The sequence below is a fragment of the Podarcis muralis genome, chromosome 2 (genome assembly GCF_964188315.1).
Source record: "Podarcis muralis chromosome 2, rPodMur119.hap1.1, whole genome shotgun sequence".
NCBI lineage: Eukaryota > Metazoa > Chordata > Lepidosauria > Squamata > Lacertidae > Podarcis > Podarcis muralis.
This window is the reverse complement of record NC_135656.1, coordinates 36,847,485-36,870,273: the sequence shown is the minus strand read 5'-3', so window position 1 is coordinate 36,870,273 and position 22,789 is coordinate 36,847,485. Positions and strand designations below refer to the sequence as shown.

At 45.7% G+C, this 22,789-nt stretch overlaps 1 protein-coding gene and 1 long non-coding RNA gene across 3 annotated transcripts in view; one reads left to right on the top strand and one right to left on the bottom strand.

Moving 5' to 3' along the window:
• The window catches only part of LOC144326933 (uncharacterized), a 33,929-nt gene extending 27,231 nt beyond the window's left edge, over positions 1-6,698 (top strand). The window contains exon 2 of the long non-coding RNA XR_013391838.1: positions 3,882-6,698. This is a non-coding gene — a long non-coding RNA (uncharacterized LOC144326933). The remainder of the gene's footprint in view (positions 1-3,881) is intronic.
• SEC14L1 (SEC14 like lipid binding 1) overlaps positions 6,244-22,789 on the bottom strand; it is a 71,495-nt gene continuing 54,949 nt past the window's right edge. For both annotated transcript variants that reach the window (XM_077924254.1, XM_077924253.1), the window contains exons 10-19: positions 21,661-21,850; positions 20,522-20,610; positions 19,233-19,303; positions 18,203-18,374; positions 16,195-16,329; positions 15,136-15,270; positions 13,329-13,580; positions 12,213-12,391; positions 8,528-8,629; positions 6,244-6,770 (exon numbers count right to left, since the gene is read on the bottom strand). In XM_077924254.1, the coding sequence (XP_077780380.1) occupies positions 6,755-6,770; positions 8,528-8,629; positions 12,213-12,391; positions 13,329-13,580; positions 15,136-15,270; positions 16,195-16,329; positions 18,203-18,374; positions 19,233-19,303; positions 20,522-20,610; positions 21,661-21,850 (1,341 nt within the window). In that variant the 3' untranslated portion in view covers positions 6,244-6,754. The remainder of the gene's footprint in view (positions 6,771-8,527; positions 8,630-12,212; positions 12,392-13,328; positions 13,581-15,135; positions 15,271-16,194; positions 16,330-18,202; positions 18,375-19,232; positions 19,304-20,521; positions 20,611-21,660; positions 21,851-22,789) is intronic.

Here is a 22,789-nt window from a genome sequence, read left to right as displayed (position 1 = left end):
GGTCCAAGCAGACCAGATGGGTTGCAGGAGAAAGTGGAACAATACAGCATAATGAAGCTTCATGGCTTTGCCCCGCCTTTTTAAATACGTTTCGTGTTTGCCAGGAGGGAGCCTAAGGCATAAGAGATCAAAGCTAAGACTTCCTTGCTCTAATACCTTGGGGAAGGAGCCGTTGAATTGAATTGACAGGCAAGGCACCATCCACTTTGTTAAAACATCAAGAACATTGCTAATGATCTACTTCTGTCCCAGCAGGTAAACTACAGTCCTGCCCATTTTTATCACAGCGATTAGCCAGGTGTCTAGGTGCAATAAAAAGAAAAAGAACATTGATGCTTCATTGGATTGTCTAGGCCAACAAGTTCACTTCCTACAAAGGATGCTATTTCAGAATCAAAATCGTTCTTGCACTCCAGTTTTCCAAATCAAAGCACGTGGGGCAACTGCTGTCCATGCTCGTAGTCTGAATTGCAACAGCACTTGGGCGGTGTTCCTACACCTGTTTACTGCACACACACTCACATCATTCTCAACGCTGGGATTTTAATCTGTGTTCACCTGACAGGTTATCCCAAATGCATATGTATCCTGCACTTTGTTATATGAAACTATGGTTTGATGTGTTTCTCAAACCATCTTCACACCGATCAAAGTCCTTAAGCCATTCCTAATTTGTCTCTAGCCAACTTGCTCTAAGGCGGTAATTTGAGCACACACTGAAATTATTGGCACAATGGCAGCAAGTGCCAGGGGCGCTTCCCTTTCTGTAGCTTCAGAAAGGCAGCTTTTACCCCTTTCAGCCCCATTAGTAGTGTATTCACTGTTGTTATTTTTGTGTCATGAACAAATAAAAAAATACATTTTTAAACATTGAAATGAGTACTGTACATCATGATAAATGAAATGGTGTGCACATTCATTTTAAATTCAGCTAACAGAATTTGGATTAGGGCATTTTAATATTTAAGTTGGTGCAAATGAATACATTATACCTAATTTAGATTAAAATTAGATCCTAGTTCCTAAAAGGGAGCTATGAGCAGCTAGTGCAACTCCCTGCCACAGAAGCATGCACATTTCAGTTATTTGGAAGGTACCTAATAATTTCCAGAGTAACTTTTCTTCAATTGCATATTTCACTCATAGCAGATCCTCAAGATAGGCAACATAGCTCGTGCGTCAGAAGCACAGTTGTGTGGACTGGCAAATCTTGCTATTGTGTTTAACTACACTTGGACTTTGTGTGGGGTCCACTTGTTTTATTGATCTGTTACAGCCAGCCATGGCATAAGGGTACCATAATCTTTCTCCTCCTCACAGTAACTATAATATGAATCATATGGGCTACCATAGCAAATATTGTGATTCTTAGTGACGTCTAAGGGGAAGAAATGGAGGCAGTGAGAGATTTTACTTTTTTGGGCTCTATGATCACTGCAGATGGTGACAGCAGCCACGAAATTAAAAGACGCCTCCTTCTTAGGAGAAAGGCGAATGCAAACCTAGACAGCATCTTAAAAAGCAGAGACATCACCTTGCCAACAAAGGTCCGTATAGTTAAAGCCATGGTTTTCCCAGTAGTGATGTATGGAAGTGACAGCTGGACCATCAAGAAGGCTGATCGCCGAAGAATTGATGCTTTTGAATTATGGTGCTGGAGAAGACTCTTGAGAGTCCCATGGACTGCAAGAAGATCAAACGCATCCATTCTTAAGGAAATCAGCCCTGAGTGCTCACTGGAAGGACAGATCGTGAAGCTGAGGCTCCAGTACTTTGGCCACCTCATGAGAAGAGAAGACTCCCTGGAGAAGACACTGATGCTGGGAAAGATGGAGGGCACAAGGAGAAGGGGGTGACAGAGGACGAGATGGTTGGATAGTGTTTTCGAGGTTACCAGCATGAGTTTGACCAAACTGCGGGAGGTAGTGGAGGACAGAGGTGCCTGGCGTGCTCTGGTCCATGGGGTCACGAAGAGTCGGACACGACTAAACGACTAAACAACAACAACAGTGACGTCTACATTGAGTTTTAAATCTAGTGTGCAATTCTGGCACATATTCCGTTAGAAACATCCCGTCATTTACTTACAGACCAGGGCTATAGAGTGCACTATGCCTTTTGATTCATCTAAATCAAGTACCACAAACTGGCAGGACCTCAGCTTTGATTAAATGCAGGTCTGCAGACATTATGCTTGGAAAGTGATGCTGATTTTATAAAGATTGCTAGCACCACCTAGTGGACATTTCTGACTCTCCACCATTAACATGTAAATTTATACCCTGAGTGAAGTAGGCTCATTCACTTATTTGGAAGTGAATTTCCATTTTCAAAGCCTTGGGAAACCCTCTACTTCTTACTTCAGCATTTTGTGACTGAGCCTTGGGCTCATGAGCTACACTCCCTCTTCTTCCTTCAGCACCAACACAAGGAAAGAATTAGAAGCTTTCGCTCTGCTTTCAACTAACCGCAGTTACTGGTTTGGTCAGAACCTGGACAAAGTGTGGCCAGTCCATGATTTAGGAGAATAAGCTAACTTTAAACCACAATTTATTATATTGGCTCATTTCCCTAAACCACAATTCAGATTAACCACAGCTCCGTGCTTGGACATAACTGATTAAAAATGGAAGTAAAAGCTCCCAACCTCTTCATGTGGTGACACACACAAGTCCAATGCTCACACATGTAATGGTACTCAGTATTGCATCCTGACTGGATCAAGATGCTTTAAATTAAGGACACGGAAGCAACATTGCATGCTCGAACTTGACATGCAATGAATGACAATGCTTTCTCTTTTTTAAATAATCTCCACTTTAAATTCAGAGAGTGTTTTTCACAGTTCCTTTACATTGAGTGAGAGACACTTTTATGACAATGCTTCCTTGAGTTGTTTGGGTGTAGGTTTGTTTCATAACCTCGTGTTTCTTCAACAGTGTTGACAATGTGCCTGTCTGGGGAGAATGATGTTTATACCCTTCAGACTGGGAAGAACATAGGTAGGGCTGTGTATACACCAGGAACATTTCAAAATTCAGCATCCTGTACAAATTATGCAAAGCAAGCAAATGTTTACCTATTTCGTATTCTTTTTTATATTTATTGTTGTGAGATGGTGTCTATTGGGTAGAACTGGAAAGGAGCTATCCATGGCAATCCACAAAGTGAACTAGCACCCAACATTTGTCAAGTAGGGTTGAATGCAATTTCCTAGGGACAATGAAATAAGAACAGTGAGGTTTTTTGTTTTTAAAACTAGTGATAATTTGAAATGATGCTGAGCTCTATATTTGAGACTTGCATTATATGGTGTTTAAAACCTGTTAGCTTCTCTAATCTCAGTTTCTCTCCTGCTAAGTTTTTAAGCATTAAAAACTTAATCTGAGGCCTATTATGTTTTGCATTGCTTCTGGAAAAGGCTGAGGCCAAGGTTTGTGAAACCTGGTTGTTGTTGATACAGTCATTAAGAGGATTTCCTACAGGAATATGCCTTTCTTGTTTGCATCAGACGACAGATGCAGAAAATACCTCTTCTACCCAATGCAGATTCATTGGGAATCCATAACCTCGCAAGGCACATGTCTCTTTGACCAATTTTCCTACAGAAGAGACAGTTTGGCCAGCAATGGTTAAAAGTGCCAGACTAAGAACCTGGAAGACCGGAATTCAGTTCCCCATTTATCCGGGAAGCTCACTGGGTGACCTTGGACCAGTCACCATCTCTCAGCCTAACCTACCTCACAAGGTTGTTGACATGAGGATAAAATGGGAAGGGGGAGATCCATATGCACCACCTTGAGCAGCTTGGGGGGGAAGGTAGCACATAAATGTAATAAATAATATCTGGAAGTAACATCAGTCTACATGATCTTTTACAGACTAGAGGAGAGCTGGAGTCAAATGCTCACTTATCCGCAAAGCTAACTGGGTGACCTCGGACCACTCACTCTCCCACAGCCTGCTGAGAAAGAGAGGAAAGGAATGTATGTTGATCTCAGAACTGGGAAGGAAGGTAGGAAAAAAATTATACAAAATTTATATAGCATTTGTGGGAAGCTAAAGTACCAGGGATGTGGGTGGCGCTGTGGGTTAAACCAGAGCCTAGGGCTTGCCAATCAGAAGGTCGTCAGTTCGAATCCCTGTGACAGGGTGAGCTCCCGTTGTTCGGTCCCTGCTCCTGCCCACCAAGCAGTTCGAAAGCACGAAGTGCAAGTAGATAAATAGGTACCGCTCCAGCAGGAAGGTAAACAGCGTTTCCGTGTGCTGCTCTGGTTTTGCCAGAAACGACTTAGTCATGCTGGCCACATGACCTGGAAGCTCTACGCTGGCTCCCTCAGCCAATAAAGCAAGATGAGCGCCGCAACCCCAGAGTCGGCCACGACTGGAGCTAATGGTCAGGGGTCCCTTTACCGTTACCTTTAAGGTACCAGCAGGTGGCAGTAGAGGTGAACTGACAAGGTATTACCATTAGCGCCTGCAAGTATGTATTGGTAATTTGACAGAGGTAAAAACAAAGAGAGGTCAAGGCACTAAGTGCTGGTGTTTCAGCAGAATATACCAAGCATATTTGTACACAAGCTATGGATCTCCTGGGAATCTGCTCCCATGAATACTCAAGAAATCTTTCCCCCAGCCTGACATCCTCATTGCACCAGTCAATCACCCTCGAGTTGAATATATTCAGCTGTACAAGGTGTGCAAATTTCATGAGAGCAAAGGACATGCAGTATTCCAAAAAATGAAATGGTGGGTGTGCCTAAGGAGGGCATGTTCAGTTTAGGAGGGGCTGAGCCAGTGCAAACCAGGAAGAAGAAATGGCCTCTTGCGCATTGTAGAATTTTGTAAAGATACTTACAGAGACCCTTTGCAATCGCCTAGGAAGCACTGGTACCCAAGGGTGCCTAGGTGACCCTTGTCCTTAACATAGGTTGACAGATACAGCATAATACACAGAAAGTTTGGTTCTAGGCCACATTCTTCCCTGCAACCAGGCTACCCACGTTAAGCAGCTATACCTATCCAAGGTCTGCTACTTTTACATAGCTTCTGTCTTCAGACAAAACCTAAGCTAGTGAAAGCAGAAAGTGCAAATGGAAAGGGATAGCCATGAATTGAATGCAACTCATAGCTGCTGCACTCTTGAACCCTCTCAATTTTTGAATCTATCCTGTGGCTGATTAAACTGCACTCTCTACAGCAGTGATGTCCAACCGGTCGCCTGCATTGATCGTGGGACCCCCTCTTGATGTCTTGATGGGTGTTCATTAATTGCAATCAGCTGACGAATTAGGAAATGAAAGTAGCAGGTACCGCTGTGTCGTTCTTTTAGGTTAGCGATTTCTCCCCCCTTAAAAAAAATAAATTATAATGGGAGCAGATCGCAGTCTCTTGTGAGTTGGACATGCCTGTTCTATAGTAAGGGCGGCAGAACTGCAACTCCCATCAGCCCCAGCCAGCATGGCTAGCAATGGTGTTAGTTGTCTAACAGCCCAACAATATGTAGAGGACTGCTAAGTTCCCCACCCCTGCTCCCAACACACACACACACACACACACACGACCAGCCCAAAATAATTTGCTGCCTGTGGCAAAGGGCATGGTGGCAATTCCTGTGGACATTCCATATGTAGTAGCCAAGTGGAATCTCCTTCAGTGCACCTGAGGAAAGCAAGCTAGTTCAAGGGCTGCAGGACTGGGTGTATGGTACCTCCCAACCAAAGAGAATTGCCAGGGTCTGTCCCTATTGCCCCCTAGCATATTCTGCCTGAAGTGTTTGCCTCATTCTGCTTAATGGTACAGGATAGCTAGCCTCTCTTGCTGTAATCACACAAACTATTTAAGGGGGTGGGCTTGTAATACATGAATAAAGAGAGCTTGAGTATGGAATACAGTAGTAGGCCTGCCAGCTGTATTTCCATAGTGAGGTGTTTTTAAAAAATATTGATTTGTGTTTGTGTGTGCGTGTATACACAAACACACACCCATCAGAGATTGATATTGGCCCAAAGTCATGAAGAATGCATTGGATCAGTGCAGCGGAATCCTCCGAAATCCTCCACTTGAAAGCGGCCTTAGAGATGAGCCCTTTGAGGTCTGGAAGTACTGCCTGCCCTAAGCCCCAGAGAGGTAAAAGAAAAAAGGGGGCAGTCATATGTGGCACTGAGAATTCAATAGTTTGACTTTCCTCAGCTCAGCCCTGTTATACCACCTCTTCTTCAGCTGGGAAGAAATAATTCAGACTTGTTTTCCCAAACAGTTCACATTTATTATTGATACAAATAAAAAAAAAATCTTTTAAAGACCGTTATCTTATTACCAAGATTGAGGTAATATGTTTACAAAACATTTACAGAAATTGATATGAAGTTCATGAATACAGATGAGGATGGAGGGGGAAAGTTGTTAAGTTCAGTAAAGGTAGGACCAGCAGAATTATCAGTTCTGACAGGAAGGAAGGATCGCGTAGGCAGGACCACACACTATGGAGAAGAGGATAAGTTGGGTAGGTGATTGTTGCCATGGCACTCCATTTTTTAAAAATGCTGCTTTTTGTGATGTATGGACCCCCTCAAGTGTTTGTGCTTTGAGCTCTGAAAGATGCATTTGACTTCTAGGAAAAAGAAGTATCCCCATATGGGACACTTCTGAGCAAACTTAATAGATCTTCAGACAGGAGAAGTGGCTGTAACTACAAAGCCAGACATCTCTGAGCTGATGTGGACTGTTGAGTGAAGTGGTTTCTTTACAGCTGTCAGCAAAATCGCCATCTGAGAGAAAAAGAGAGAGAGAGAAAGAGGGGACCATCCCTTACAAGTGGGGAAAAAAAGAGGACATGCCCTTTTGCACCAGGAACACTAACTGGCTGCACATGGCACTATGCTGCTTTGAGGCAGGAGCTATGTTCATGACTGCATATCAAGCATTAAAACCACTTCTGAAATCATTGGGGGGGGGGTGTCTTATTAGTTAAGCAGCTATCACAGAGAGCATGTGTGAGTTTGTGACCTAATGTATATTCTGCCACCCTTCCTACAATTTGACCAATACTTGAAGGGTCACCTTGACCTAATACTTCAAACACCACAAGTGTTAGTTGTCTAATTCTTCGGAAAACTGTTTTAGTCAGTGTTTTACAGCCTTTAAACGGACATAGGCATTTGGCACCCTGATCCTAAAGCAATTTCCACAGAGCACAGCACCATCATATTCTACAAGCTCCTTCTCTGGCCTAGTTCTATTTATAAACAAGGGGCTTTTATTTTAAATATATTTCAGATCTGGGGTGGGTTGAAGAGGATACAACTTCAGCCGTTACCCACTTTTCCAAGTAGTTTGCAGCCTCTGAAATGTTTTAACTAGCTGGCTACTAAGGTCCGATGTAACACAGCAAACTTAAGACTGGCTGAATGTTTTGAGCTTTCCAAAAAATGCATGCAAGGTTTCAAGCTGAAGTCTCTCAAATCTGAAGGGAGTAGCAGGGGAAGGGTGATTAAAAGAGCACTTATCATAGTAATTAAAGCCCTGGTTATAGGAAAATTGAAGCTGCAATAATTGTAGCCACAGCAGACTACACTTGTGTTCTGGACAGGATGCGGTGGCATCTTAGTGACATGTGAGATTTTCATTGCAGTTGTAGGACAGATAAGAATCTGAGAAAAGAGCAGCCACCCCCTTCCACTCATCAGCTCTTGGCAGAAGAGATGCCAGCATTCAGTGGGTTCAGGGTGAAAAGATGCAAGTTGGGGCTCCGGAAGTTTAGGATGTTGAAACAAGTCTGCTCTGTCCTCTTCAGTGCTAAGAGGTGTAACTTTATAGACCTGAAAAACCTTTCAATGCCCAAAGATGGAATTATTAAGCCCTTAGCAGTGAGATTAAGTGAAATGTATGAATGTCAAAAGGGCTGCCTGAGAAGACCAGAAATCCTGCTTCCTCCGCCGAAGGCAGCACTCACCTATGACAGAGTAGAGAAAAAGGTAAGCAGTTCAGCCAGGCACCCGCTGGCACTTCATGAAATGTCAAGTATTCTAGCTACTGCCTTTCTCTATACTTAAATGCTGGGCAGAAGCAGAGGAAGACTCTCACAGCGCCACGAAAGGAGGAAGTGTTTTCGAGCTTTGTGAGAACCTCACTGGCAGGAGCTTTAGGTTAGATTTCTAATGCACTATAGAATGTCTTGAAAGGATGGTATTTTAAAAAATAAATTCTCAACCACACTGATTACTCCTTTCATTGCAAAACAGCCCTTGCATGTCCAGGTTAGGATTTGTGCAAGCATGTTTATGATTGGGGAAAGGGGGAAATACTATGGTTGCCGCATTAAGACTGGATACGCTTTCAGCTCTAATTCAAAACAAAACCAGTATATTTAAATGCACACACAGCTACTTTACTATCTATAAAAAGGCCTTCCACATGTTTTTTGTTTTTGCAATTGTCACCGATGATTAAGCTGTATTGCAGTTGGCTGCCATAAACGAGGGTCCGGCCATCTCATCAACTGGCTTTTGGCTGGCAGTGGCACTACCTGGAAATCATGGAGCTGGAGTGAGACTGGCCGGAAGAGGTTGTAGCAGCACTGAGCTGAGAAAATCCGCTGTGACTTGATTCAAGGCTGCTCATGGACCCTCTGCAAAAGAGACAGACAGTAAGGTATTATACAAACTTGTGTGGTTTTTTTTTGTTTTGCTTTTTGCTTTTGTTAATTGTCCTGGTTGGGTGGAAGCTCCCTCTCTCATACATAGAATCACAGAAGTTGGAAGGGACCCTGCGGATCATCTAGTCCATCCCATACAGGGATCGAACCTGCAACCAGAACAGTAGCTGTATTCGTTTGTTGCACTATTTTTTTTTAATATAAAAAACCTCTGTTTACTCTGTGCCCACCAGCAGCATATGAGCTCCCACAAAAGGAATGTTGTCCTTAACAGAAATGATAATAATTAAAAAGTTGCTCATCTCATGGTAAAGTGGAACCAGAGTGGATGGGGGGTTCTTTTCTTCAATCTAAATTTCAATTTAACCCTTGATTCAGGAGGAAAATATTTAAGAATTATCCGTCCTTAATGCCTTTGAAAGAATTTCAATTCAAAAGAGATTTCTTTCACTTCTGACCTTCTTGAATGAGAACCAGGTATTTTGTTTACCGTATTTTTCGCACGATTGGACGCACCGGACCATAGGACGCACCTAGTTTTTTGGGGGGAAATAAAGGAAAAAAAAATTCCCTTTATTTCCCCCCCAAAAGCAGGTCAGGGAAACCGAACCAGGTCGAGGAACAGCGGGATAGTGGCGCTGCGCCTCCCTGCTGTCCCCCGAGCTCGTGGGGCTGGCTGATGTCTGCCTAGCGCGCGGGGCGCTCTGCTTCAGGGCGCCCCTTGCGCCGGGCGGCAGGCTGCTATCCGCAGCTTGGGGAGCCTTGCGGGGAACTCCTGCAAGGCTCTCCACGCTGCGGATGTGTTCCCGAAGCGCCGGGCGCTCTGCTTTCAGGGCGCCCGACGCTCCGGGAAGCAGGCTGCTATCCGCAGCCTAGACACGGCTAGCGGAGCGCTAATCCCGAAGCTTGGGGCGTGCGGAGCTCAGCGCGCCCCAAGCTTCTGGGTGCCGGCAAGGTCTCCGCTAGACGGCTAGCGGAGACCTTGCCGGCACCCAGAAGCTTGGGGCGCGCTGAGCTCTGCACGCCCCAAGCTTCGGGATTAATGCAGCGCTCCGCTAGCCGTGGGAGAGCTGGGTCTCCCACGGCTAGCGGATAGCTTCCTGAAGCCTGGAGAGCGAGAGGGGTCGGTGCGCACCGACCCCTCTCACTCTCCAGGCTTCAGCGAAAGCCTGCATTCGCTCCATAGGACGCACACACATTTCCCCTTGCTTTTTAGGAGGGAAAAAGTGCGTCCTATGGTGCGAAAAATACGGTAAAAGCTCTCCTTAAATGCAAGTCGTATCCAAGCCAAGAGGTTTTAAATATGCCAATGGATTTGCACAATACTATGCAGCCAGAGTGAGGCAGTTTTGTGATCTTTGGGCCCAACTGCATCTGAAACTAGGGGCAACCAACTTTTCAGGTTGTCTACTCTAGACACATTCTGCACACAACCACCATTAGAGGTACAGTGGTGCCTCGCAAGACGAAATTAATTCGTTCCGCAAGTCTCTTCGTCTTGCGAGTTTTTCGTCTTGCGATGCACGGTTTCCCATAGGAATGCATTGAAAATCAATTAATGCGTTCCTAGGGAAACCGCCTTCAGACCAGGTCCGGGGACATTCTGTCCCCCAACCTCTTCTGAAGGCTGGGGGGGGGGGAACAAGGGCTTTTCTTCCCACCCCCAGCATTTTAAAAAACCCCGGGACAGCGGAGGACTTCTCCGCTGTCCGGGGCGATCTTAAAATGCTGGCGGGCGGCATTTTAAAATCGCCCGGGACAGCAGAGGACTTCTCCCTGTCCGGGGCGATTTAAAAGCCCCTGGGAAGGCAGGCAGGGGGGACAAAGACTTTTGCCCCCCGCCAGCCTCCAGAAGAGGTCCAGGACCTCTTCTGAAGGCCGGTGGGGGGCAAAAGTCTTTGCTCCCCCCTGCCTGCCTTCCCGGGAGAGCGGAGAAAGGCAGCGGCTTTTGAAGGCAGGCTTTTGAAAGCCGTCCGGGACAGCAGAGAAACGCAGCGCGCCATTCCCGTTGTCCCCCGACTTGGCTAGAAGGCTGGCGGGGGAGAGAAGCCTGCTCCTCCCCGTCGCCAGCCCCGCAAACCCGGGGGACAGCGGGAGAGGCGCAGCGCGCCATCCCGCTGTCTCCCGACTTGGCTGGAAGGCTGGCGGGGGGAGAAGCCTGCTCCTCCCCGTCGCCAGCCCCGCAGACTCGGGGGACAGCGGGAGAGGCGCAGTGCGCCATCCCGCTGTCCCCCGACTTGGCTGGAAGGCTGGCGGGGGGAGAAGCCTGCTCCTCCCCGTCGCCAGCCCCGCAAACTCGGGGGACAGCGGGAGAGGCGCAGCGCGCCATCCCGCTGTCTCCCGACATGGTTTGGAGGCTGGCGGGGGGGGGGGGAGAAGCTTGCTCCTCCCCGTCGCCAGCCCCGCAAACTCAGGGGACAGCGGGAGAGGCGCAGCTCGCCATCCCGCTGCCCCCCTGACTTGGCTGGAAGGCTGGCGGGGGGAGAAGCCTGCTCCTCCCCGTCGCCAGCCCCGCAAACTCGGGGGACAGCGGGAGAGGCGCAGCGCGCCATCCCGCTGTCTCCCGACATGGTTTGGAGGCTGGCGGAGGGCTTCCTCCTCCCCCAGCCCCGCAAGCTCCCAGAGCGATGCCAAAGCTGCGCGCAGCTTCGGCATGGCTCTGGGTCCCGTCCTGGGGGAGGGGGAAGCTCGGGCTTCCCCCGCCCCAGCCCCACGCCTGGCGGTGGGGGAATAAATTTTTTCCCCTTTATTTCCCTCCCCCCCCCCCCAGGCTTCGGAGGAGGTCCGAGGACAGTGGGGAAGACACGCTGCGCTTCCCCGCTGTCCCGGAGATTTCCCTATGGGCTTTCGTCTTGCGAAGCAAGCCCATAGGGAAATTCGTTTTGCGAAGCGCCTCCAAAACGGAAAACCCTTTCGTCTAGCGGGTTTTCCGTCTTGCGAGGCGTTCGTCTTGCGGGGTACCAGTGTATTCAAGTAGGCATTTCACATAGGAGTTTGGCTTCATGAGAATCTGTTCCTTCACAAAATATACCGGTACTTGCAGTTTTTGGATCCTTTCAGCTTTAGAGCCCTGAATAGTTCCCTATGATTACAATCTCTTGTCATAGAATTGTAGCACTAAAATGGACCCCAACAGTCATCTAGTCCAACCCTTTGAAATGCACATGGTCCTCCATCCAATTTGAAACCATACTGGACCTTGCTTAGCTTTGCAAACATGCTAGCAGTTTTACTGCTGCATCCCTGATCTTGGTGGTCAGGTAACTCCATTCACAATAGCTTCACCTCCCTCCCTCCCCCTTTCTTTCCCTAGTTCCTGCCAACTTTACTTAATACTCGTATTTGATGTGCAGTAAGTACTTTCACAACATTGCTGTTCTAAGCAATTCTGGCAAAGTGGCAGAACTGCAAGGACCCTTCTTCCATGTTTAAAAGGCCTTCACAGTATTGCCTTTCAACCAAGCAAATCATAAGAACTATTTTTGATTTTCCTTTCAGGGGTCTTTCCATTGGGACTTCCCTGCCATGGTGCCTGCAAAGGCATAGCTAAGCATACCTGAAATCTTCTGACCCAATTACTTCTGTGTAGTACATCACTTTGCACTTATGAGATGAGACCTGTAGAGATGCCAAGACATCGTCCACGCGAGGCAGGCTGGTTGTAGCACAAGCAGGCATACTGTGAAACTTCCACTGGAGAATGTAGAAACCAGGCCACCTTGTCACATGGGACCCCTGAAAGCAAAGCGGGGTGGGGGGGATAGATCCCAATGAGCTTTGTTCACAACTCTGGTTTGCGACTCATAGTGAAGAAGCAACAGTATAAATCTTCTCTAAAACTGTTTACTCCAACAACAATCCTGAAACAACCCCATGCAGGTAGTCTGTAGGTAACTTGATCAGTAGGTTTAGCCTTTATAGCTGGAAACAGTCAAGGCCCCACCTTCTCCAGATAGACCATAGGAACCAGGTCTTCCAGGACTCACAGCTAGATAATCACCTCTCAGAATGTTGCATGTGGCCATTTTAGTGTTGTGGGAAACTGATGGGCTGCAAAGTGTTTCAGCCTTACAGTTGTGGTGATACTCAGCTCCCCCAACCCCCATTGGCTGGATCTTCTTCTCAAATACTTGATTGATATATCGGGGGATAGGAAGTGGCTGGCAATCCCAGGGCTTTCCTTTTAAAAACTGACCAGCACCATCCTAAAATCCCTTACCATTCCACAGCAAACAGTAAGGCTACATACATTCAGTAAGGCCACTCATGACGCAAGGCAACTATTCATCGCAACTTAAGAATTCTCTTAGATCTGCCCAGTTACTGTTGGTTGTGATCAGATAGCCCCCCCCCCCCCCAAGAGTGCTGTAGTCAAGCGATGGAAACCTCGTAGCCCTTGAGGCATTACTGACTACAGCTCCCATCATCACTTAGTTGCGCTAGCTGGGGTTGATGGTGCACTGGGAGTCAAAACATCTGCAGGGGCATAGAATTGGAAGGGATGCATTGCCTAACGTGGGGCTCAAACCCACGACTCTGATATCAAGAGTCTCATGCGTTTCCCAACCCCTGCTGTAGTCTCTTGTTACCAATTCAAGTGACTTCTGTTTGGGGTAGAAGCCAGTTGAAAGTAGCCTAACAACATGGATTTTGCCTAGAGGCTGGTTCTCACCTGCACGCTCTCCCCTTCTTTACAGCTAAGCGGAGACTCCACCATGCTGTAGTCCCGCCCCAGCTGCCAGGCTTTGTCTATCAGTTGCACATTATTGCCACCGGGAGAAGTAATGCTGTGGGCCCCCAGGGAGTCCTTTTTCGGAGGCTGTGGTGCCCTCTTGGAGTGATAGATGTTAAATACAATGTCACCTTTGCAAACATCAAAATCCCAGGTGATCACAGACGACGCTTCCACAATCTGAATGAAGATCTAGAGAGTTGGAGGATAATTATATTAAAAGCTCGGTCAAAGCAAAAAGCCTTTCAATGAGAAGAGCCAATTTGGCGCTGCTGTCAAATTCCACACACTTCGAATGCTCTGGCGTAGAAACCCACTGTGTTTATATTTGCTAGAAAACCTGCTATGAGGGATTCTGTAACCAGATGCAAGAGTTTAATTGCTTCTGCATCCAACTGCGTAACATTTACAAACAAACATTTTAAAAAGCAGTACAAAGTCAAATTACAGTCAATTTTCATTTAAGCCCTACAATTAAATAAATAAAAAAACATGTTATTTCAGAAGCCATAGAAAGGGGGGGGGGGACAAATTCACCCTTGGCTTTATGACAGCAAGGAGATGTGGCAGCCCTTTCTGCCATTTTGAAAACTCGCTGTTTGTCAATAGTTGGACGTTAAAACAGCATGAGAGAGCATGGCGTGGGAAAAGTAATCTCTTTTTAAAAAACAGCCTTGAATACTTCTAATGCAGAATAGTTGGAAGTCTAAACTATACTATAGGCAATTGTCTGAACTTTTTTACTTTTCATTAGATGTTATTGTTATTCTTATTAGATGCTAATTTTTGTGATTGTGGTTTTTTGCAATGTTAAGGTTTCTTAATGATGATGTGTTTTTAATTGTTGTAACCTGCCCTGGGACCTTAAGGTGAAGGCCAAGTAATAAGATAATAATATAGGCTTCCCAGTGATCGAAAGACACTGTAGAAAGACAGTTTCTACATCTAGCATATCTCTGTCCTGCTGCTTTAAGGAAATGCAGATTAAAAGACTGGCCCTTCAATAAATGCTGCTGGGGGGGAAATAGGTGGCTCAACTGCATCAATATTCTTCCAGTTACCACATAATAAAAAGGTAGATTAAAAGTATGCTACAGGCACCAACTGAGTGTATTCAAAGTGCACAGCATCTTGTTTTCTGCAAAAAAAAAAAAAAAAAAGTTTAGTAAGGGCAAGAAGTCAAGGGTTGCCTTCACAGCAGGAGTAGAAACAGTAATTTGAGCAGTGCTCAAATTACAGGTGGGCCAGAAGGGCTTGATCCCCTTATCTTTTGAGGCAGCCCCCTTGCTACTACTTTTAGCAGACTGCAGGAAAGCAATGTTAGACTAAAAATGGGGATGGAGTTGTGTGCCTCTCTACTTCTTCCCCTTATTTCAGCATTGTTCACCGACACAAGCTCATAAGAAAGGACTTGGAAGGAACTAATAAGATGTTTCAGAAAGTCCACTCTTACCAATAACTGTTCATGTGAGGCCGGCTTGCATTACTAACAAAACAACTGAACAAAGCTGAATAGGATTTGAGCTCCTCCGTTGTGAATAGAAAATGCATTTTTCTAACTGTGGAAGAGAAGAAGATTCCTCTACTCAGCTGAACAATTATTTTGAGAGTGGACTAGCTGAAATATCATCTGAAGCACCTCTAATTGCACAAAGTTGGCATGAAGCCCATATCAAACCAATGAAGACCTGAGCTTGTCTGTCATGGATAGACAATTGGATGCAAGAAAGAAAACAAGGAAAGTCACCTCATGGGGAGCTCCTTTGAAGACGCTTGCAGACTGATAAATGGTTTCTGTCCACAACTTTATATCTTCATTTTCCAGTTCTTCTGCTGTACGGTATAGAGATTTGGGAACCAGCCCACCTTCTGGAACTTCACACTTCAGAGATTTAATTAAGGTGGAGGGGAGAGAAAAATCAGAATTAGATCTCTATTCAAACAGATCACACCTCAGAAAGAATCTGCTCAGAATTAAAGCTCTTAATGGATGTGAGTTATCACTGAACAAAGACACCGAAGAACGCATGTGAATTGGTTTTTTAAGACTGTCTGTGTGCCCCTTACAATTTCATATTGGTTCAACAAGACCAAACTGCATGTTTGTCTGTTTGGAAAACTTATATAGTGGGTTAGACACTCCACCCCATATTCTTATTTGATTATTCTGGTGCTACTGTTTTTACAGCCAAAATGGCAACAGCCACACAAGGTGGTCATTAGCAAAGTTGGGTAACACTGAGAACTGCAGGAGTATAAACAACCTTTCAGGGAACCAGTGATTCTAGATGCATTTGTTAATTAGAATTGCAGTGTGCTCCACTGATTGAGTTATCTGAATGTAGGGAATTGGGGGGGGGGGATTACACACTTGACAGTGGGGCTGCCCTTGTGCTTGAACCCAAAGGTGCCGTTAGTGTAGAATGCCACAGCAGGAGTGCTGCCAGATGCGAGGCCCGATGTCAGCATATAACACAGCTCTGCTCAGAGATCTGCACTGGTCGGCTCCCTCGGCCTATAGAGCGAGATGAGCGCCGCAACCCCAGAGTCATCTGCAACAGGACCTAACGGTCAGGGGTCCCTTTACCTTTACCCAGATGTTTAGAAAGCTAAAGTAATTTTAATCTGTATTACTATTTAAATGTTTGCATGTTTTAACATAGAGTTAGTTGTACATTTTTTCTTTTTATCTGCTGTGCACAACTTCTGGGTGGTGGTTGTTTTTACAATCAAGCAGTGTAGAAATTTTATGGAATAAAGAAAACAATCAATGAATGCAGTTCTGCTACAACTACTGTTTACTTACCATGCATTCTCCACCAAGAAAATCTGGAATGATTTCCTTGTCAATATAATCCAACAGCCCACCGGGTCCTTGATAGTCATTGCCAGCATAGATCAGGAATTTCTTTCTTGTGTTGTCATCAATGAATGGACTGACCTGCAAGTAAAATGCTAAGTCATTGGCTTTGAGGTGAAAGAGGCAGCTTCAGAGACACAGTGGGAAGTCCTGGGGTACCTAAATGAGCTGGGTGTGCTGCAGCCACTCCTCTTTCTAGAGGGGGTAGATTACAGCCTCCCAATTGCTTCTCCCTGTGGCTCTGCCTGCCTGCAACTTCGTGAGCTGGCTCACTTAGAATCATAGAATCATAGAGTTGGAAGAGACCACAAGGGCCATCGAGTCCAACCCCCTGCCAAGCAGGAAACACCATCAGAGCACTCCTGACATATGGTTGTCAAGCCTCTGCTTAAAGACCTCCAAAGAAGGAGACTCCACCACACTCCTTGGCAGCAAATTCCACTGTCGAACAGCTCTTACTGTCAGGAAGTTCTTCCTAATGTTTAGGTGGAATCTTCTTTCTTGTAGTTTGGATCCATTGCTCCGTGTCCGCTTCTCTGGAGCAGCCAAGTGAGTCTTGCCAAGGACTTGCCAAGTGAGTCAAGTCCCCGGATCTTCTAATGGCTTCAAGAGGATACTTTTACTATTGGTGATACAGTGGTACCCCGCAAGACGAACGCCTCGCAAGACGGAAAACCCGCTAGACGAAAGGGTTTTCCGTTTTGGAGGCGCTTCGCAAAACGAATTTCCCTATGGGCTTGCTTCGCAAGACGAAAGCCCATAGGGAAATCTCCGGGGACCTCTTTTAAATGCTAGCGGTGGGGAGCAAAGCCTTCCCCCCCCCCTCCGGCCTTCAGAAGAGGTCCAGGAAGGCTGGCGGGGGCCGAAAGGCTTTGCTCCCCACCGCCAGCATTTTAAAAGCAGTCCGGGATAGCAGGGAAGCGCTTCTCGCTATCCCGGATGGCTTTTGAAGGCAGGAGAGGTCCGCGAAGCCTGGGCGCGCTGATCTCAGCGCGCGCAGGCTTCGGCATGCCGGCAACTGTCCGCAAGCAGCGGCAGCACTGCTGCTGCTTGCGGAGAGGTCTGCGAAGCCTGGGCGCGCTGATCTCAGCGCGCGCAGGCTTCGGCATGCCGGCAACTCACCGCAAGCAGCGGCAGGTCCGCGAAGCCTTGGCCGGACAGCTTTTGAAGGCAGGCGGGGGGAGCAAAGACTTTCGCCCCCGCCAGCCTTCAGAAGAGGTCCCCCCTGCCTGCCTTCCCGGGAGAGCCTTCTCCGCTCTTCCGGGAGGGCTTTTAAAGGCAGGCAGGGGGGACAAAGACTTTCGCCCCCCGCCAGCCTTCAGAAGAGGTCCAGGACCTCTTCTGAAGGCTGGCGGGGGGCAAAAGTCTTTGTCCCCCCTGCCTGCCTTCCCAGGGGCTTTTAAATCGCCCCAGACAGCGGAGAAGTCCTCCGCTGTCCGGGGTGATTTTAAAATGCCGCCCGCCAGCATTTTAAGATCGCCCCGGACAGCGGAGAAGTCCTCCGCTGTCCCGGTTTTTTTTTAAATGCTGGGGGTGGGAAGAAAAGCCCTTGTCCCCCCCCCCCCAGCCTTCAGAAGAGGTCAGGGGACAGACTGTCCCCGGACCTGGTCTGAAGTCGGTTTCCCTAGGAACGCATTAATTGATTTTCAGTGCATTCCTATGGGAAACCGTGCGTCGCAAGACGAAAAACTCGCAAGAAGAAAAAACTTGCGGAACGAATTAATTTCGTCTTGCGAGGCACCACTGTACTCATAAAAGTGGCATGTTCAAGAGGTGAACTATTCCACCAGGCCACATTACTACTGTATGTAACTGAATTGTTTTTTGTTCCAGAAATGATGCTCCCTATAAAAAACAATGTTGCAAGTGTTGACCATGGCTATTTTATAGTACAGGGCTGGGTCCCATTTCCCAAAGCACAGGTCCCAAGGGAGACAAAAGCAAATGAACGTACCAGTGTCCAGAGGACTGGAAACACCCTGGGAGCTCGCAGAATGAGGAGGCGCCCCAAGGTTTCCGGATAATTGGCTTCGACTACCTCGATGATCCTTAGCAAAGCCTTGACGCCAGGCCTCCATAAGTGCCGCATGTTCAGGCCCTCCAGATCCACCAAACAGGTCCAACAACTGTTTGCCCCAAAGCAAAGACAATGAACTTACTAAATGTGTCTTTTTAAAACAAAACAAAAACCTCCCCACAGCTCCCCCAAAATCAGATTTGCTGAAGAGGTTTGTATCAACCACTAGAAAGCTGTTTTACTCTATCCCCCCTTGTCTTAGTTCTTGGGTGCATCACTGAACTGACGACATTCAAAGCTTCTAGGGCAGGCATGGCCAAACTTGGCCCTCCAGCTGTTTTGAGACTACAATTCCCATCATCCCTGACCACTGGTCCTGTTAGCTAGGGATGATGAGAGTTGTGGTGCCCAAATAGCTGGAGGGCCAAGTTTGACCATGCCTGTTCAAGGGAGTCCCCAATGTCATAAAACTCCCTTTCATCTATACTCTGGGTGTGAGAGATGACAACCTGTCTTCACCCTGAATGAGGAGCAGGTGAAAATCTACTTCCAAGTGCCACATAAGGCCTGGAAAACCGGTTTCCATGTTTTCCTAAATGTTTGGCTGAAACTCATGTGAGATGTGTCCTCCTAATTCATATGTGGGTCATGCACCTCACTTTGAAATCATGGCTTTGGGCATGATGCACTGCAGTGGCCAAACATGGCGTGCCATTGCATCTGTGGGCACGGGGACAGGTTGGAGCCCTCATACACAGGAATTTCACAAGTATATCTCCTTAGCTAACATATGAATCAATATTAGAGTGATTAGCATGGAGTCTCTCAACACTTCACATTCCACTACTCATTATGTCATTATGTCATAATGACAATATGTCATTATGACAATAAAGATGTTGTTGTTGTTGTTGTTGTTGTTGTTGTTGTTGTTGTTATATTTCATTTAACAGCTATTCTCTTTTACCTTATAGGTCTTCCAAACACTTTTGTATTTTCTTCACACCTCCTCAGTCCTTCTTCGTTAATAGAGAGAACCTAAACATACACACACACAAATGAGAAACAAGGATACTGCAGAGATGCTCTAGCAGAATAGCCATGGCGAAAATCGGGACAAAGAGAACTGCTTCTATCATCTCTGTTTTACCTTTGAAAGGAGATAATCATCCCGTTCCTGCTTTCCTAATTCACTGATTCTACAGACTTTTCTGATGTTCCCCTAACTTAATTTCTGCATTATGTTTCTGCTTTATGTTTGTCAGCAATAATAGAAAAAGCTACCCATCCTCATGTTTGGAAGTCTCAGAAACTGAAATGAGCCCCCCCCCCCAATGTGGTAGGAATGTGAGGTAGGGGTGTGGGGGAGAGAGAATGGAGTAAGCATACAATTAAGAAAGACTTTAGAATATGAAATTCCTCTGGATAATGGAAGGCCTGGGCTAGGTGGGAGCAGCCAGAATTCTATATGCAGGGAAACTGGAGTTCTTTGTTATTTTATTCTAACAAAATGTGCTAGTTTGCCAATAATGTAACCCCCCTGCCCACTTCATTAGTCCATTCTTGAATAGGTTACGTTATTGACAAAGAACAGGTATTTAATATTGTGGCAAGCTGGATTGATTGCATTAATATTCCACATTTTCTCCAAGGAGCTCAAAGTGACATACGTAGTTCTTCCCTCCTCTTTTAATCAGACAAGCTAAAACTGCTGCATGATAAAAAGTTGCAAGAGCTGGCCCAGGGAAAAACTACAGACCAAACTCCTTAACCTTTTTGTCTGGCTATACCACAGAATGTTATGGGACGAGGTAATATAGAGGACTGTTCTACTTCACAGTGGGGAAATCACCTTTTTGCAAATCCCCATGCACACACTAGAAACCTGGCAAATGGGAAACAAGCTGGCTTAGAAACTCCCCCCTAATGTGCTTCTTTTCCCCCTTTGCATGCTGACATTTTTATTTTTTAAAATGGGAACATTAAAAAAAAAATAACCCACCACCTACAAGCCACTCTATGAGCTCAGGATTCCACCACCTCACCTTCCTGCATATGTAAACCACAAAGTAAGACAACTCCACCCAACCCACAAAGAACAAAACAAAACTTCTGATATTCTGGCAGAACAGTGTGAAAAATGAACACAGATTGATGAGGCCAGCCACAGTGTGCTCATCTTTCTAATGTGAAGCAGAGCTATAAAACAGGAACATTGTGTTCACTACCAAAACACATGGCATCAAAGGCACTTACATAGCGAAGCAAGGCTTCTTCCCCGAGAGCTCGCACCAAGCCTTTGGTGTCCATCTGGCCAAGTCTCAGCACATACAGTGGACGCCCATCTGAACAAAAAAGAACAGCGGCAACTGTGGTTTTGCAAGGGCAACCAGAATGATCAGTGTTTGCTTGGCAACTTTAGTTTCTATGAAAGCAACTGTTGCTCCTTGGCTGCAAAGGAAATCTGAACTTTGGCACAGCTTAACTCCACCACCTCATTAGGAACTTGTATTAGCAAGAATCCTGGGGTGAAGGAGAGGGAGCAACACACTTTGTATGTTCTCATTAACGTTGTAAGGAACAGGACAATGCTGGCAACTTAGCACAAAGCTATAAAAAATTAGGCTGCAGGACCAATTTAATGCATTGGTCAATATTATCTGAATAATTGCAGTTTCAGGCAGAACTGCCTTAGGAAAGCTTAACATTCTGAGCTATTAATGGAATGCAGCTAGATGAAAACCTAAAACTATTCTTTAACCCAAAGTGTGTGGCTTTGAGGATTGAATAAAATCTTTTATAAGTTTGTGAGAAAACTGTAGAAGCTTTAGTACTTGAAAACAGAATACTTGGCATACACAAAAAAAGACAAAAGTTGCTGTGAGCCCCTTTAAAAGTTTAGGTATTTCACTTAAAGCACAACTTGATGCAGTAAAGCGTTATTATTTTTCCCCCACCATGAAGGGTAGTTTTTTTATTTAAAAAAATCAAGCTGAATTTCTCAGAATACATTATTGCCAGCTTTTATTCTTTGAAGCACAGCTTTCAGGGGCCGAGTAATTTTAACAGTGGCAATATTTTGTTTAAAACACTATCTTTAGAAGCAGAGATAACAAACACATCTCCTCGCTTGTTCCAACAAATGCACACTGTGTGTGTCTTTTGGACCACGTTTCTGAAAACTATGCTTTCATGACTTCAATCCTGCCCGAATGATGCTTGAAAACAGCATAGTGATTCAGAAGCATTTTGTTCCTACCTCTGCAGGAATGTTCAAGGGACATTTTAAAAATCTACAGAGAACCTTTCCTATGGCCCCTTTTGCTACACATACCAGCCAAAGTGAATAATGGGCTAACAACCTATGCTTACATAGGGCAGCAGGGCTACTCTACCTTTGTCATGGTGGTGCCAGCCTCCAGCATAGTAATCCTGAAGTACTTGAGGAGGGTTCCAAGTCTCCAGAATGTAGTCCACCTGGTGCTGCTTACGCCACGTTAGGGACTGGCACATGATCTCTCTGGCTTTGTCAATGTTGAAATCTCTCGCGCGCAGGAATCGTAAGATATGCTCATCTTTTGGGATCTGCAAACATCAGCGAAAGGGGGCTGAAAGTTACAAACCAGCTGATTCCAAAGTTATCTAAACGGTGGAGGTGAATTTTATTTGCTACTGAGCAATATCCATTTTACACCCTCAGAGCAGAAAACTGGGGCAGCTGCCTTAATTGATTATATTTAAATCTACTCTGCATAAATAACTTGTTCTAGTATTTGCATTAATGTTTACACCCAGCTTTTGAGGCAAATTGCCAACCCAAGGTGGCTTATGGTATCTTTGATAAAACAATATTGTTAGGTATTGCATGCTCTTTAGATGGTGCAAATGAGTCAAAGGAAGTTTCTCTTAGAAGAGGCCGTCCCCATCCCTTTCACTCACGGAGAACCAGGAAGACACCAGCAGTAGAGCTAAAGAAGAAAAATAGCTATTGCCCACGAATGCAGGTTATAGCAGAGCTTTCCAAACTTTTCATGTTGGTAACACACTTTTTAGACATGCATCATTTCGTGACACAGCAATTCAGTTTTACTAGCAAACCAGAGGTTAAATTAATCCCTTTCCCTGCGAGGAGCACGAGGAGTGTTCATGTGACACACCTACACACTGCAGCCGACACACTAATGGGTCACGACACACAGTTTGGAAAGCTCTGGGTTACAGTATCTCCACTTAGGTCTTTACATCATGGTTCAGGGATACAAGCATCAAGAGAACAGCAAGCCCTCTCTACAAATTCCATGAAATTTGGATGAGAAAAGATGGAGAAAGCAGGAAATAGTGAAACGGGGTGGTTGTATGTTTTCTGCTATAGTATAGCTGTTAGACTTTTAGCAATTAACAGGAGGCAATCAGTAAAAGAAAGAGACTTGTATTCACACACACACACACACACAAGCACGCACACACACACACACACACAAACAAACAAACACAAAAATAGGATTAAACATCTGAATGAGATTC